Source organism: Gorilla gorilla, chromosome 12, assembly GCF_029281585.2.
Source record: "Gorilla gorilla gorilla isolate KB3781 chromosome 12, NHGRI_mGorGor1-v2.1_pri, whole genome shotgun sequence".
Lineage (NCBI taxonomy): Eukaryota > Metazoa > Chordata > Mammalia > Primates > Hominidae > Gorilla > Gorilla gorilla.
Genome location: NC_073236.2, coordinates 67,012,194 through 67,029,494, shown reverse-complemented (window position 1 = coordinate 67,029,494; position 17,301 = coordinate 67,012,194). Strand labels below are relative to the sequence as shown.

At 36.6% G+C, this 17,301-nt stretch overlaps 1 protein-coding gene across 3 annotated transcripts in view; it reads right to left on the bottom strand.

Moving 5' to 3' along the window:
- EXOC6B (exocyst complex component 6B) overlaps positions 1–17,301 on the bottom strand; it is a 647,056-nt gene that overhangs the window by 558,322 nt on the left and 71,433 nt on the right. For all 3 annotated transcript variants that reach the window (XM_019021027.4, XM_055378081.2, XM_055378080.2), the window contains exon 2: positions 2,825–2,990. In XM_019021027.4, coding sequence (XP_018876572.1) covers positions 2,825–2,990 — 166 coding nt within the window. The remainder of the gene's footprint in view (positions 1–2,824; positions 2,991–17,301) is intronic.

The window sequence follows — 17,301 nt, the reverse complement described above, 5'->3', positions numbered from 1 at the left end:
ATGAAAATTTTGTATTAATGTGTACACTTCAAAACTGAGTTTTCTGATGAACATTCAAAATTGTCAGTTGAAAGAAACTGCAGGAAACTTAAAATACAAAGAAAAGCATTTCAGATACTTTTGTCCAGCTGAGGCTCATCAGCCCACAAAATTTAAGGATTACAAATGTATAGACCAATACATAGAAAGACGCACTATTAAGATTCTTTAATATGGTCAGGCATGGTGGTTCATACGTGTAATAGCAACACTTTGGGAGGCTGAGACGGTCAGATCACTTGAGGACAGGAGTTCAAGACCAGCCTGGCCAATATGGCGAAACCCCATCTCTACTAAAAATACAAAAATTGGCCAGGCATGGTGGTACACACCTGTAGTCCTAGCTACCTGGGAGGCTGAGGCATAAGGCACAAGAATGAAAACATTAAAATTATTTATTATCAAGGGATTATTGATAACATTTTGTTATATAGTCTTCTAATGTTCTTTAATGCTTATTTATTTACATGTAAAGTATGTGCTTTTAGTTTATAAAAATAGTCATACTGTTCATACATTTTAATCAGCTTTATACATTAAGCAAACATCTCTAATACTTTCCCATGTCAAATATCCTCTGTACTGTAGTTTATTATTATTTCAAATAGATGCACCACAATTTCTTTTAGTAATCTTCTATTAAGTGATGTTAGGAACACTTTTAAGTTTTACCTATTAAAAGAAAACATCATATGAACATCCTTGTACATGCACTTACAGCCTTAGAATAAATCCTAAAATTACGTGGGGTTTTAAGTATTGACACCTTATTGTTTAAATTTGCATTCCTTTAATTTTTTTCTAAATTGTAGAGCTCCTTTGTATTTCTTCTTATGTAAACTGTACGTTATTGTGTATTTCTCATTTTTCTATTAGAATGTTCACATTTTTCCTATTGATTTATCAAGAATCTTCATATATAAGGATATCAACAATTTGCCATATGTGTTTGTAAGTATTTTTTATTATTTGCCTTTTAAGTTTTAATTTGTAGGTAGAATAGGTTCTTTCCTTTTAATGTTGTTACATCTATCAATTTTTTCTTTCTGGTTTAGAAATTTTGTTTAGAAATGTCTCAAAATAATATAAATATTCACCTATATTTTCTACTAGTTCTTTCATGGTTTTATTTTTTACATTTAACTCTTTAGTTCCTCTGAAATTAATTTCAATATGTTGAATAAGGAAAAGACCTAACTTACTTTAAATGAAAATAGTTAAGCATTAAAGAACATTAACAATAAATCAAAAGACTGTTACCTCTAGAGTGGAGAAAGCAACTGAGAGGGGTACTATTGAGAGATTTAATTATGATGGCAATATAATTTCTTAAGATGGCTGGATACTGTTGTACAGGTCCATAAATTCTTTTTTAAAACCTTAGGACCTAATGTGTTTAAACTTAATAATTTTGGAAATTTTTTTAAGATATTAAGGTAAATATTGTATATTACATAATACCCCCACCCAATGGGGACTAGGATAGCACCATATAATCAAACATGCCAATATTTCTGCAGCAAAACACAAAAATTCATGCTAAATAAAATAAGAAATTTGATAGCTTCATGTGATTTAGGTCATGAAACTATCTACAATCAACTGAGTTTTTAAATTATTATAGCTTTAGAATACAATATAATGTCTAACAGCCCACTTTGCCCCTCAGTAAAACTGTTTCTTTGCTTTCCTTACCAATATATTTTTTAAACGAATTTTACACTCACTGTCAAGTTAACCCCATGCCCAGGAAAATCCTTTTAGGATTCTAATTCAAATTTCAATAAGAAAAAAAGAATTAAAAGCATAAGGACTTGAAAGCAGAAAATAAAACTGTTATTACTTACAGATCATATGAGGAGTGTTTACATAGAAAACTCAAATTACATATAAATTATTAGAAATAGCAGAAGAGCTTACTGAAGTAGTTAGATTTAAGATCAATAAGCAAAGTGAGTTATCTAAGATAAGTGACTTTGCTATGCCAGGGACCAGACAAATGTGCCTAGCCTCCTTCCTGGACCTTAATCGGCCACACCAGGAAATAACCTTCATTCTTTGGTAGAAGACCCTCCACAACAACCAACGGTTTTTTTCTTTTGGCCTAGGTGGCATGCTACAAAGAATTTTACAGCAATGCCTTGAAATTCTATCATTCTACAATGATAGCTTTTATCCAGCAAGGAAACAGAAACATGAAGAGTCAAACTGAGTTTCTGTTTAAAAGAACCAGCTACTGATCACTGGTTCTGGTCCACACGTAGTTATCCCAATTAAAATATAACTTTAAAAGGGTAATCTTGGCCGGGCATGGTGGCTCACGCCTGTAATCCCAGCACCTTGGGAGGCCGAGGCAGGCAGATCACGAGGTCAGGAGATCGAGACCATCCTGGCTAACACGGTGAAACCCCGTCTCTACTAAAAGTACAAAAAAAATTAGCCGGGCGTGGTGGTGGGCGCCTGTAGTCCCAGCTATTCGGGAGGCTGAGGCAGGAGAATGGCGTGAACCCGGGAGGCAGAGCTTGCAGTGAACCGAGATCGCACCACTGCACTCCAGCCTGGGCGACAGAGCGAGACTCCGCCTCAAAAAAAAAGGGGGGGAGGGGTATTCTTTTCAGCTAAAAAGCCATACTCTCAAGAATGTACGTTTCAGTATAAATTCCTTTCTAATTATACAAAAATCTTCATTACGAATATGTGTTCTACGTTATAATCCTTAATCCTTTAATCCTAATCAAAACCCCAACACAGGACGGAGAAACAGTATCTCTTAGAGCCTTCTTACTTTGAGTTTCTGGGCTTCTCCTCTCACTTTCAGCAGTTCAGTTATAGAGTCCACAAAGCCCTGGTAATGAAAGTTGCACATTTTCTCAATTTCTCGGTCGTGATTACGGATACGAGTTTCAAGCTTCTCCATGAAACGTCCATGTTCTTCACCATCATAAACAGACCTTTAAAAAAAAAAATGGCACGAAGATTATACCATGGTTACTTCTAAGAAGGAAAAACAAAATTATAAATCCAGAAGCAAATTCAGGGCACATAAGCCACAAAATAATCCAATTGTATATTAACATGCCTTATTGTTAAATGAGTATTTTTAAGGAAAATCGAAACTTTTGCTTTCTTATTCATTCCAAAATATTTGAGTGCCTGACAGTATTTGTCACAAAATTCTCATCATAAAATTAAAAGACTGAATTACAACTCCCTTGTATCTTTCTTTTTCAATTTAACTAGTCTAGAAAAGCTCAATTTTAGTTAAATTCAACTATCCAATTGCTCCATGAGCATATTCAAGAAATTGAACACAGCTAGAGAAAAAACACACAGCTGTGCTGGCTAGACTCAGGGTAGCCATGTAACTACAAATCTAAATTAGGCAGTCAATATCGCTAGATAATTCTACTACAACCATTCCCCCATCTCACATCCTAGAAAAATCACTTTGTTTTCTAAAGTACTTATGTGTGGGAACCTTACCTTGTCCTCTCCTCAAATGTTCATACCTTCAGCCTCAGCTGCTGATCTGACTATATACTTTACAGAAAAAAACAGACACAAAGAACTACCTCCTCTTCCCTCATTAAAATCAACCAGTCTACTTTACATTTGTAGCTCCTACTCTCCACCCACCAGTAACGATAAAATAAGTGTTCCAAGCTCGTATCTACAATTCAGTCCCTCTTGCTGTCTCAAGAATTTTATTCCTGCAAGTTTTCCCATTTATCCCTCCTTGGTAACATATATTTCTCCCTCTTTACTAGATGATTCTCATGTGTATATAAACATGACTTTTATTTAAATATAATTGTTTTTATTTTTTTAATAAAAGATGAAGTCTCAATATGTTGGCCAGGTTGATCTTGAACTCCTGGCCTTGGACAGTCCTCACACCTTTGCCTCCCAAAGTGCTGAGATTATAGGCATGAGCCACCAAGCACAGCCTATACATGTCTTTTTAAATCCTGCCCTTAACTACACATCCCTCTCCCCTTCCCAGCAAAACTCCCTTCCACTTCCTCACTTCTTTGCCTTACTAAAGTATTCATTGTACTCCACCTAATAGCAGCATTTGATATGGTTTTATATTCTCTCCTTCTTTAAACACTCTCTCCAGTAGACTTCAATGATACCACACTAACGTTTCTTAACCTCTCACTGATGTGCCTTCTCAATCTCCATTCTCAGCTCCTCCTCCTCTATTACATTCCGAAGTATTCCTAAAATCTCTTCTCTTCTCCACCTGTGCTCTCTCATTAAGCGAAGCCATCTAATTCCATGGCTTTAAAATATCATCTCTGTAGTGCTGATTTCCTAATCCATAATTCAGAGCATTTCCCTGAGCACTAGATTCTAATATCCAGCTACTATTTAATTCCAATTGGGTTTTTAAAAGCCATCTCAGTATTTAACGTAGAAAAAAAAGTATTTATTACTAATGTATCTCCACTCCCATACCTGTTCCTCCTCAAATTTCCCAACGGCCTACCCATCCCATCACAGCTAAAGGCACACTATACAGTTGCCCAAGCCAAAAATCTAGGAGTGACTCCTAATCTATCTCTTTCCATCACATACCCTATCCAATACATTAATAAGTCCTGACAACCCAACCTCCGAAACATGTCTTAACATTTACCATATTCCACCATTTGCACTAAAACACGATCTAAATCTATATTACCACCACAATGGACCAATGCAACAGCCTCCTAACAGTCTCCATTCTGCACTTTCCATCTACTCCATCCCCTGCCCCAAAACAGACACTCCACACAGTAACAAAAATGATCAGAATTAAAATATTGATTCTTTACTGCTGCCTGTAAGGCCCTACATAATGTAACCTCACATTACCTCTCTAACCTCATTTCTCTCCTTTCTCTAGTTCCCACCCAAATTCCCTTCCATCCTCTATGTTCCAGCTACCCTGGCTTTTTTTAAAGCCTCTTCCTGCCTCAAGAATTTTGTTTTTGCAGTTCTTATACTAGTAATGCTCATCCCCTATACCTTTGAACAATCTCTTCCTCCTCACCATCCATGATATGTTGTCTATCTCTGCCTCCCCACAACCCACCTCAACTAGATTATAAGTTCAAGGGCAAGAATTTTGTCTGTCATACTGTACCTCTATAACAGTGCCAGACAGGTAGTAGACAATAAGTAAACATTCATTGACTAAAGAATGACTAACACTATCTCTAAGGACTCTTTGATTTCTGACATTTGTTCAAGAAATACTCATTTGCTCATTGCCAACATTTTCTGGTTCTATAATCCTTCCTGGGATCCTTTCTGATCCTGTGGATCAGAAACCACACCCCCCCAGCAGGAGGTCAGTTCTACCACCCAAAACTCAGCAGTAACCATAGATGAAAGGAATAGTCATGCACTGCATAATAATGTTTTAGTTAACGATGGACCACATACATAATGGTGGTCCCATTGTATTATCTAGTGAAGTCATAGGCTTTGTATTGTAGTGCAACACATTACCTTTTCTATATTTAGATATACAAATACTTACCAGTATGTTATAACTGCCTACAGTATTAAGTACAGCAACATACTGTACAGGTTTGCAGCCTAGTAGCAATAGGCTATACCATATAGCCTAGGTGTGTAGTAGACTATATACCATCTAGGCTTGTGTAAGTATACTCTATGATGTTCACACAACAACAAAATCACCTAATGACACATTTTTCAGAACATATCCTCTCTGCTAAGCAACATATGACTGTACATGTTTGGCTTCCAGTCAAGATTCTGAACACTTACTTCAGAAAAGGCAGAGCAATCTGGATTCATTCTCCTTCCTTTGAAATAAAGGGAGATTGTCAAATAAATTATAAACAATCTCTGCTTTGACAAGTAGGAAAACTGTAGAATAACCACTTGCCTGAAAAAGCTGTTTGGAATACATAAGAGAATCTACCATTGACATTTCAAGTAATCTCAAATAAGCTTAACTTTTCCCCTTTTCAAAGGAAAGGAAAAGAAAGGTTTCCATGTAAAGATACTCATTTACCTTGACACTTGGAGAACGCGAAGAATCACCGAAAATTCCTCAATATAAATTGCATAAGCTGATATATTATTCAATAGTAGACAATCTCCTGGTTTCAAATTCAGTACACCCTGACTTGACTCAATATACTTCTAAGTTAAATGGCAAGTATAGTTCATTCTACTGGGTAAAACTTCTTTTCATTTCTTCCCTCCAGAGATCTACAGTAACGTCACAAAAGACAACCTCACAGAAAAGCAAATTCCAAAGTTAAGAAATGCAGAACTTATATTAATAATGCCTCCCTAGGCTCTCTGATCTTCCCATTTAAAGAAAAAAAAAAATCAAAAACCTAAGAAAGGAAATGTGGATTTTAGCTGCCTGACTATGTGGCCTTCATCTTAGCACTGTAATTAGCTTGCTATATATAGGTCTTTGGCCAGTCCAGTTAATCTCTCTGACCCTCAACTTTCTCATCTAGAAAATAGGAAGCAATCAATTACAATTCTCTTAAAAGTACTAGCTTAGCTTTAAGTATCTACAATTCGCCTCCACTTTCAAGTTTAGTCAACAATGCTAAGATCATACATTTGTAGAATAGTATAAATAGGCAGTAGTTCAAAACAAGTTAATGGATCGGGGTGGTGGCCCACACCTGTAATCCCAGCACTTTGGGAGGCCAAGATAGAGGGATTGCTTTGAGGCCAGGAGCTCGAAACCAGCCTGGTCAACATAGTGAGATCCCATTTCTTTAAAAAACAAAATAAAACACAAGTTAATAAAGTTTCTACCTGCTTATCACTACTCTCCATCTGTTACTCCTATCTTAGGACCATTATGATTGTAATATTCTCTTTAATTATTATGCAGAATAACATGAAAGGTTTGCAGTAGATCCCCAGAGTATTTTGAGAATTAAAAAAAAAGAAAGAATAAAACGTAAAACACCCATATTTAAAACAGGGGATAAAGACTATATTTAAAAGACTTTGTGTTCCATAGGTATGTTTCAGGAAATCCATGATTCCCAGATCCTAGGTGGATTTTGTATATATAGGTAGATGTACATATATGCATTTTTAAGAAAAAAAGTTTCCAATAGTTTCCATCTGGTTACCAAATATGTTAAAAACCACAAATTTAAAGATTTTATTTCAAATTGTCTACCAAAGGAAAAGGCAATTATGACTGATCACTACCTAACAGTTCACCATCAATCAGCATTTCAAGCACATTTAAATATAACACTTTGCTAACCAACATATCCATCAGATATAAAAGGCTAAAAACAAAAATAAACAAGATTTAAACACTGAAAAGTCAGAAATTTACTACTGAAGCTAATCTAATATCAGTAGTCAACAATGCAGTCGAACAAAGTGTGGCATTTTTTTCTTTTAACAAATACCTTAAGGTAGAGAAAGACTGCCATCTAGTGATGGCCCTTTTCTAACATTCCTTGAAATGATGTGGCCTTACAAGTAAACAGGACTGCTTAAAAATCTAAAAACTATATTCCATAATACCTGTTGGTCAGAGACTTATAGCTGATTACTAAATGATACGTAAGGTACTCTAATGTTTAAATTTCCATTACTATTAGAAAGCAAGATCTTGAGAACAAAGGCATAGGTTTTTGACATGTCCAGGTTATGTTGCAGTTAAACAAGACAATCTATGGAATAAACTGCACCACTAGTTTAATTATCTGTGATAATCTCAATAATATTCTTAGTAAAGTATATACTTTACTATAGTACTTAGTAAAAGGCAAACAAGAAGAAATATATGGAAATGAACTAAACTTTTTATAGCCTAAATTTGACTCAACTAAATAAATGCTGCCATGTGGAGTCTGGTTTCCAAAAACCCCCAAATAAACCACCGGTTTGTGCAAAAAGTAAATTATTTATCCTCGTATAACTATCTGGTGCATAGCTCTAGATTTCATAATGATACTATATCCATATCCCACCTAAATTTCATGTGCATATTAAGAGATCTTAATTTATAAAATGGCACTTGAGTAATTCTGTTGAACAAATATTTACCATTCACCTGTACCACACCACTACAGGATTATGTCACTTGCTTAGAGCCTACATTAATTCAAATTTGCTTGTCAAAGAAGGAGGAAAAATAATGTTATAAGCATTATTTCATTTAAATCCAATGCATCTTATAAATTAGACATTATTCCCATTTTATAAATGAGAAACCTGTAACCCAAGATGAAGCAACTTGCCAACTTCACATAGCTAGAAAGTGTCCTCTCTACTGCATCAGTCCATCTCTTAGAACAAGGAAAGCAAGCAGGTGGCATGGGCCCCCAAAATGTTAGTTGAAAGAAGTCTTAGAGATGGAATACAAAGCTCTCATTGTACACTCAAGGAAACTGAGGCCAAGGCAAGTTAAATGCCTTAATCAAAATTAATTGCTTGCTACGATACAATTAGGCCTGACCCCCAAAGAAAACAGAAAAAGCTAATGCAATATGAAGCCCAACACAAAGCTAAGTGGTTTAAAAAGAGAGAGAGAGAGACAAACTTCTACTTCAAGATGAGTAAGTTGCCTATTAGTTGTGCCTACACAACTATTCTCTTCTTCCTCCTATTGGAAGAGTCCCAGTTCATTCTGATATTTCTGTCCTACCACAAAGGATAAATATTAATTAGTCTGTAAGCCAATCATGGTAATTGCATTCTCTTTGTGAGTGACCAGTTAATATATGGTGGTCAGTGACACACTTATCTCACCAATGAGAAGGAAAATCTGGCAGTGAGGGTCCAAGAAAAGGTTTTCTTTCCTGAAGCATTCAGGAAAAGAAACTGCTTTTCCTGCCTTAGACATTGTCCTGTGAAAGCATAATGTTTGAGGATGCAGTAACCATTCTGAAAAGGAAGAAGATATTGCCCAAAAAATCTTAGAATGGCAAAGGGGAAAATGGAAAACACTTGGCTCTTTGACAGTGATGCAATCCTGAAACAGCCCTATCTCCAAACATCATGTTATATGACTTAATAAATTTCCCACTGTTTAAGCCACTTTCCCTTGATATTCTGCTACTTGCAAAGGAAAGTATCCTAAATGATGCAACATTGTTCAGTCTTCAAAGGTAACAAGCAAATCAAAGAAACAACCAAGAGCAAGTCAGAGTCTACACACTTTACAAAGCAATCTTGTTCCCTGGACCTAGGCCATTCTTCTCCTTTTGCTTCTAGTTTAGTTAAGAGTAACTCCCATTTGCCCCTCAATTTTCAGCTTGCATCTTTTCTGGGAAACCTTCCCTAATCACATAGATTCTATTATGTGCTCCTCCTCGGTGATTATCATTTTTACAGAATTTATTAAACTATATCTGATTGTCCATTCACTTGCCAATCTCCCCATACTAGAATGCTAATCTCCTTGTGGGGAGAGACTATGTCTTACCCATTTTATCTCTACCTGCTGGCACACAGCCTGGCACAGAGGAGGTCCTCCATATATGATGAAGATGGAGAAAGGTAGGAGACTAACTGATGAGGATTTCTAGTTGTTTCAGAGGTGGATGCAAAAGTGTATCCCATGATACAAAGCATTTCTGTTGAGATGTTTTCAGAACCAAGGAGAACTTCAAGACACAATGAACTGAACATTTTGGTTTTCGTTTTTGATTAATTCAAGGAAAAATTCCAGAGTTTATTCTGGTCTTTTCTTTTTCATATATATGTTTTTAAACTTCTGTCATGGTTTTATTCCTCAAACATTTTCTTCTCATTAAGCTCCATAAAAGCATCATTAGTATTTTTGTTTATTCCAAATGTTAAAAATAAAGTGGAAAAACAGATTTGTGCATGATGTTGAAAGAGAAACTGCAGGAGGTCAAAAGGAGTTTAAAGTCCCTTCTCCTTACTTCAGTTTGTCTATCAGTTTAATTCCAACCTTAGTATTGTAATCTGGATGCTCTGGGTGCATAACGCTGAAGGAGATCAATCAGATCATCATCAATGACAGGAGAAGCATATGCTAGTTAACATGAATTCTAACTGAACACTATACCCAAATATTTTTGTACTGCCACAGGAGATCAAATACATTCAAATCCTTTTTCCAGCTCTGAAGATATCAAGGTATCCAACTGGCTTCACACAAAGATAGCCCATATAACCAAAAGAATGCTGTGATGCAGATTTCTCTCAAGGCAGGAAGGGAACCCCAGTGATGGCTATTTCCAGAGGAATAAAAGCAGGGTGGAGCAGTTTCAATTGACACCTAGCCAAAGGGCCTACTAAAACCTGGTTTTGGTTAAATACCACAGGAAAGTGGAGAAGGGGAAATTGTCACAAAACATCAGTCAAATCAACAACAGACTATTAGGAAATAAACTAATGAAAACAAGGAAACTCCAAATTAAGAACATAGAGACTGCCATAATTGCTACTATGATAATGTCACACTATTAGAACAAGTAATCACCATCAGTAACTGAAGATATAAAGGCAAAACAGGATTATTAGTGGCTTCACTTTGTCCTTTGTATCTATTTGTGTTAGGTGCAAAAAGATTTTATTTCATTGTATCTTTCAGTGGTGGTCATGAAATCTGGCAGATAAAAGTTAGATCATGAATGTTGCTGCTAATTATAAGATAAGATATAAAAAAGTACCCCTACAGCCTGGTGATACTCATTGACTCTAACCTAGAAAACTGCTGAAAGCAGAGTACTAATACAGTTGTTTAGGAGTTATAATACACTTGGTAGGTTAGCTCTGGTCTCACTGCATGTAATTCAGTGTGTTAAGTTTAACACTTAAACATGTGATGTTGGAGCTAGATGAAATGACCAGTTCACTTAGTATCTATCATCAACATAATGAGTCTGAATCTAGGGCACGTTGATAAAACTCTTCCAGATTCTTTACAAAAGATATTCAGTAGCAGGGTGGTGCAAAAGTAATTGCGGTTTTGCCATTACTTTTAATTTTTGCCATTAAAGGGGAAAGTAATTGCAGTTTTGCCACTACTTTTAATGTTTGCCATTAAAAATAATGGCAAAACTGCAATTACTTTTGCACCACCCTACATATTTAATTAAATAATTACTCTGAAGACATATGCAAATATTAAGAGACTGTGTATTAATTATTGAAACATGATTCTACTGAGAGAAAAAAGAAAAATGAATAATTGTTGGAACACTTCGGTCTCCACACTTAAAATTATCATTATGGTTCCGATGATAGGTATCATTAAGCTATTAACAGAGAAAGACAAACCAATAATGGTTAACACTAGTATGGTAGAAACACAGCAGTGAATAGCCATGATCCACTTATGCATGTAGATTTAATGTGGACTTAACAAAATAGACCATGAAAGTTTCCTAGAATCTCTGAATCAAACCCTAATAAATGTAAGTAACCTCATTTGTAGATGTATATGTTGTGTATACTATATATATAAATGCATGTATTATATATAGTATATATGCTATATATGTGGGTGACACATATATACATATACATACCTCACACACACACATACCTACACACACACAAACATACACACACACTTTTTTCTAATTTTCTGAGAAAGAACCAGACCTAACAACACCACATTCAACTCCTGGTCCAATTTCACCCATAAGTGGTTGTTTGCTGATACCCCATGGCCAAAAGTGACCACAATTTAAAACTCTTTAACTCTATAAGCAATTAAGTACACGAAAGAGGATGGATGGAAAGGCATCAGAGTAGTTTCCATCCTAAAACATAATAAAGAACAAAGCAGGCAAAATAGGATGAAGTTCCATGAACAGTATGGAAGATTGGATACACTGTGAAAAACATTTCTACTATCAAACTCCTAATCACCTCTAACCACCTCTAACCTAATCTCTCTAATCACCTCTGACCTAATGCTTCTATTTTATAGCCATACAGAGAAAAAGAGACATGGCCTATTGCCCACACAAGATGGGGAGTCAAATCAGAGGACTTCAAATGAATGAAGCGAAGATACCCCAGAATACATCATTAGTAAAAGATAAAATAGAAAAACACTTCCTCATAAAGGGAGACTGCAAGTAAACTTGCCTATCTGGTGTTGGCTCTGGGTGAGGGAAGGAGAAAACTCCCATGATAATTTGAAAGCACATGCCAGCCTTCTCACGGAAGGGAGGTACTACACTCATACTATCAATCTTCTGTGGTACGAGAAATCTCAACTGACAATTTATTTTTAAAGTAGTCCCAGCATGGTTGTTAATACCCTCAAATAACCAACTGAAGCAAAGGCAAATCTTCTCCAGAGAAATATACCTTAACCTATACTTCTAGGAATTCTCACAAATAATACTCCTTTGAACTGGAACTTAAGTATCAAAAGTCATAAAACATACAAGGAAACAAAGTATAAAAACAAGAATCAGAAGAAACACAAATAGCAAAATCAGGCTTGCAATGGCTTAAAATTAATATGTACACATTAAAAATAAATGTGTAAGATGTTTAAAGAAATATAAAAAGGAATTACCAAGAAAAGAAAAAAAAACTATCAAAAATGAATATATGAACCCAAAATATCTGAGACAGGTCTCAGTCAACTTACAGAGTTTATTTTGCCAAGGTTAAGAACACGCCTGTGACATAGCCTCAGGAGGTCCTGATGACATGTGCCCAAGGTGGTACATGTGCCCAAAGTGATTGAGATACAGCTTGCTATTATACATTTTAGAAAGACATAATACATCAATCAATACATGTAAGATTTAGATTGGTATGATCTGGAAGGGCAGGACAATTTGAAGTGGGGAAGGGCTTCCAGGTCATACGTAGATTTAAAATTTTTCTGATTGGCAACTGGCTGAAACAGTTATTATCAGTAGAAAGGAATGTCTGGGTTACAATAAGGGGTTGTAGAGACCAAGGTTTTATCATGCAGATGAAGCCTCCAAGTAGCAGGCTGCAGAGAGAATAGACTGTAAATGTTTCTCATCAGACTTAGATAAACTGGATAAACTGGAAATGAAATATAGAACTTTTAGAATAAAAACTATAACAACTGTTATCTGAAACAAGAAATGGAAAGGAAAATACTTAACTAGGAGGTGTATATATAAAAAGTACAAAATGCAGAAAGACGAAAGACGGAAAACACTAAAGAAGAGAATGGAGAATACAATGGGTTTAATGGGAGTTCCAGTAAGAAATAAGAGACAGGTAAAATTTTTTTAAAATAGTTGTGAAGTTCCTAGAATTGATAAAAGATGTAATGAAGTTGTGACCCTCAAAATAAAAAGACATAAGCCTTACCAAAAGCAGCCCCATCTCTGCTCAGTTACATCTATCAAACATTTAGAACTGGCTGCCTATTTATCCCTTCTCTTCATAGCTAAACTTTGGTAGCATGCAGAAGCTTGCTATGATGGAGCTAATTATATAAATATATGGACCCCTAGACCCATGCAAACTTTTGGTATGTCTTTTATCAGCTCATTCTTCCATTACTTACAGCATCATTTCCAAACTGTCACCATTCTCTTTAAGATGCCAATCTCAAACCTACAACTGCCTTTCACAATAAATGGTGTTGTCATGTATTACATTTAAAAAATTCAGGCTTATTAGGCACAAAATATTCTTAACTTCTTGCATTCCAATACACAAATCTGTCTATATCTCTGTCTACCCTGATATTTGTTCCTTCTTATCTCTATGAAATAGATAGGTCATCTCAATGCAAGACTAATCCTATGTTCTAAAAATCTCATATCTCTTCCACTCCAGGAAGGTTATTCCATCAATACTTTCTTTCTTTGGTGGGGGGAAGCTGATTTCTTTCAAAACATGCCCCCATCTTAACAAAACAACACAGCCCATTATTTTAAAGAAAAAAAAATGCACTAAATGAAAATCTCTCTTCTGATAAATTTCCTTCTGGCATCCTTTCCCTTCCCTTTCTCTCTCTCACTCTCTCTCTCTCTCCCTCCTTCCCTCTTCCCTCCCTCCCTCACCCCTGCCTTTTCTCAGTTAAGATCTTAAAAGAGCACACTATACTTACTGCCTCCATTTCCTCAAATTAGACTCGCTCTTCAAACCAGTGTAATCTGTTTCTTACCTATAACCACTCACAATGAACCTATTCTTGCTAAAGTCAATAAAAGACTATTAATTGTCAAATCAAATATTCACTTTTAATTTCATCATTTACTTGACTCCACTTTTGTATGTGCCACCATGAACTATCCCCTCTTTTTAAAATCTCTATTCCCAGGGCTTCTATTACACTCCTTCTTGGTTCTCCCCATTCTCAGTCTCCTTCAATAATTCTTCTTCTTCCCTCTACCCCTGAATACCTCCTTGACCACTTCTTCTCACTCTTCATATATATATACATACCCTCAGAGATCTCATCAATACCTCAGTTGTTAGTATTAAACAAGTCTGGTTACCAAACCAATAATACCAGGATATATCTCTGTCAAGTGCTATAAACCTGACTCAAAGACGTCGCAAACCGTGCATGTCAAAAACTACTCGGCTGGGCATGGTGGCATGTACCTATAGTCCCAGCCACTCAGGAGGCTGAAATGGGAGGATCTCTTGAACCCAGGAGTTCAAACCCAGCCCAGATAATATGGCAAGGGGCATGTCTCTTGAATTTAAAAAAAAAAAAAGAATTATTTAACTTTCTACCCAAACCCACATTTCACTCCTAGTATTCACCATCTCAATTGACGATAACACCAGCCACTGAGTTAACTAAACTAGAAATATGTATGTTAACCTTGACACCTCACTTCACCTCACACCACCTCATAACTAGTCACCAAGACCTACCGCTTCTAATTAAATAATGGCTCTTCTATGCTCTTTCCCCTCCCTATTCTCCCCAGCTACTGCCTTGACTCATGTCCTTATCATCTCTCTTCTGAACACTGTTTTTACCACTTTCCCCTTACATTCGTAACTATCCATCTTCAATACTTCTTTGACAGTAATTTTTTAAATGAGACCTTGTACTTGGAAACTGAAAGACAGAAATACACACACATACACACAACTTTAGGATCTTGTTTCAGGATCAAGTCCAAAGTCCCTAGCATAGTATGTAAGATGCCCTCCATGTCCAGCATTATCTCTGAATACTCCCCACATTCACTCTACAACTCTACTTGAAGTTCTTTGAGTATAGCATGTATTCCCTCTGCCTGCAATCTCCTTACCATCACTTCTCTGGCAAATTCCTACTCATCTTTCAAGGTTCAGCTCAAAACTCAACTCTTTCCTAAAACGTCTCTCCTTAATACAACTACTATAACCTGATACAGAAGCTCCTCACCTTTTTAGTTTTTAGGATTTGTTTTTGTTTTTGTTTTGAGACAGGGTCTCACTCTGTGTCCCAGGCTCAATCGATCCTCCTGCCTCAGCCTCCTGAGTAGCTGGGACTACAGGCAGGCACCACCATGCCTAGCTCATTTTTTTGTAGAGACAAGGTCTCACTATGTTGCCTGGGATGGTCTCAAACTCCTGGGCTCAAGCAATCCTCCCACCTTGGCCTCCCAAAATACTGGGATTACAGGTGAGAGCCACCATGCCCAGCTCAGAAGCTGCTCTTCTTACCAACAAGGTAGAACATAAGAAACTGTTCATAAAACCAAAGCAGCCACGAAGAGCTTAAGCTTGCATACTCTGGAGGAATTTACACCAAACAAGATCATGAGTGCATTCTTTAAAGATTCAAATTCAATACCATTTTTCTCCTACTTGCTGATATGAGGCATCTTTTCCCAAATGACACCAATTTCTTTTTTTTTCTTTTTGGTAGAGATGAGGTCTTGCTACATTGCCCAGGGTACTGTCAAACTCCTAGCCTCGAGCAATCCTACCACCTCAGCCTCCCAAAGTGCTGGCATTATAGGGTGTGAGCCACCACACCCAGCCAAATTTAATCTACAATAACAGTCTCTTGCAGCATGTATTAGTCTAGTTCTATGTATTCCATTTTTTAATAGCTTTTTTTTTTCTTTTTTTTTTTTTAGAGACAGTATCTCACTCTGTTGCCCAGGCTGGAGCACAGTGGCACAATCATGGCTCACTTACAGCCTCTAACTTCTGGGCTTAAGGGACCCTCTAGCCTCCGCCTCCTAAGTAGCTGGGATTACAGGCATGCACCAACACATGCAGCTAATTTTTTTAAATTTTTTTTTGCAGAGATGGGGTCTCACTATGTTGCCCAGGCTGGTCTCAAACTTCTGGGCTCAAGTGATCCTCCCACCTTGGCCCCCCAAACTGCTGAGATTACAAGTGTGAGCCACAGTGCCTGCCCATAGACTAGTTCGATAAGGAATATATTTAAAAATCTATTTTTTTAATGAAACAAAATCTGTTGAAGCACCTAGCCCTATCCTTGATAAGGAGTGTATGATAAGGATATAGGATAAGAATTACTCCTTAACAGTCATGGTATAATCATTCACCAACTGGCTCTCACTTTGACACTGTATAAATTTGAACTGGCCTTGAACCTATGAAGCCACATGTGGTTTGAGGTGAATTTCACCAGGAGTACTGTCATCTTGTTTTGCCTCAAAGTTCTTGAACAAATGCCTAGTATTATCCAGAAGTTACATTAGGATAATGGGCCTAGAAATGAATGGGCACCACTACTAATGATATTTACTGGTGGAAAGCACAGTTCATGTCCTTTTGCTTTGAAATGTTTATTTGTTCATATTTTTGAAAGGGTACTATGGTGAACACTCTATGCAGTAATGATTTATTTACATGTCTATCTCCCCTATAAGACCATGAGTTCCTTGAGAGTTTACACCTGGAACAATAGCTGTATCCCACAGAGAAAGCATTATAAAGTGACAAAGAGCCAAAGCAGTGCCCAAAAATGTTTCAACATTTCATCTTACCCCAAAGAGAAGCACTAGAGTTCAATAATAAATATTTTTACCAAAAAGTTAATTCAAGTTCTAGCAGTGCAAATAATTTGCACTTCAGCTAAAATGTTAAACAGAAAAAGAAAGAAACAGAGGAAGAAAGGAGAAATTTAGATGGCTAAAGGAAATCTATTGTAGGAGGAGAGTAGTGTCTGGCAATAATTTGTTATTTCCCTAGCTCTCCTCTAACCTTCTCTGGAAGCTAGGAGAAGGAAGATGATTAAACTGCAACAAGGCCTGGCTCTGAAGAGAACTGATGTTTCTGGCCCTTGTTGCCAACAGAAGGGGGAGGGTGACAGCAGTCCCTATGGGCTTT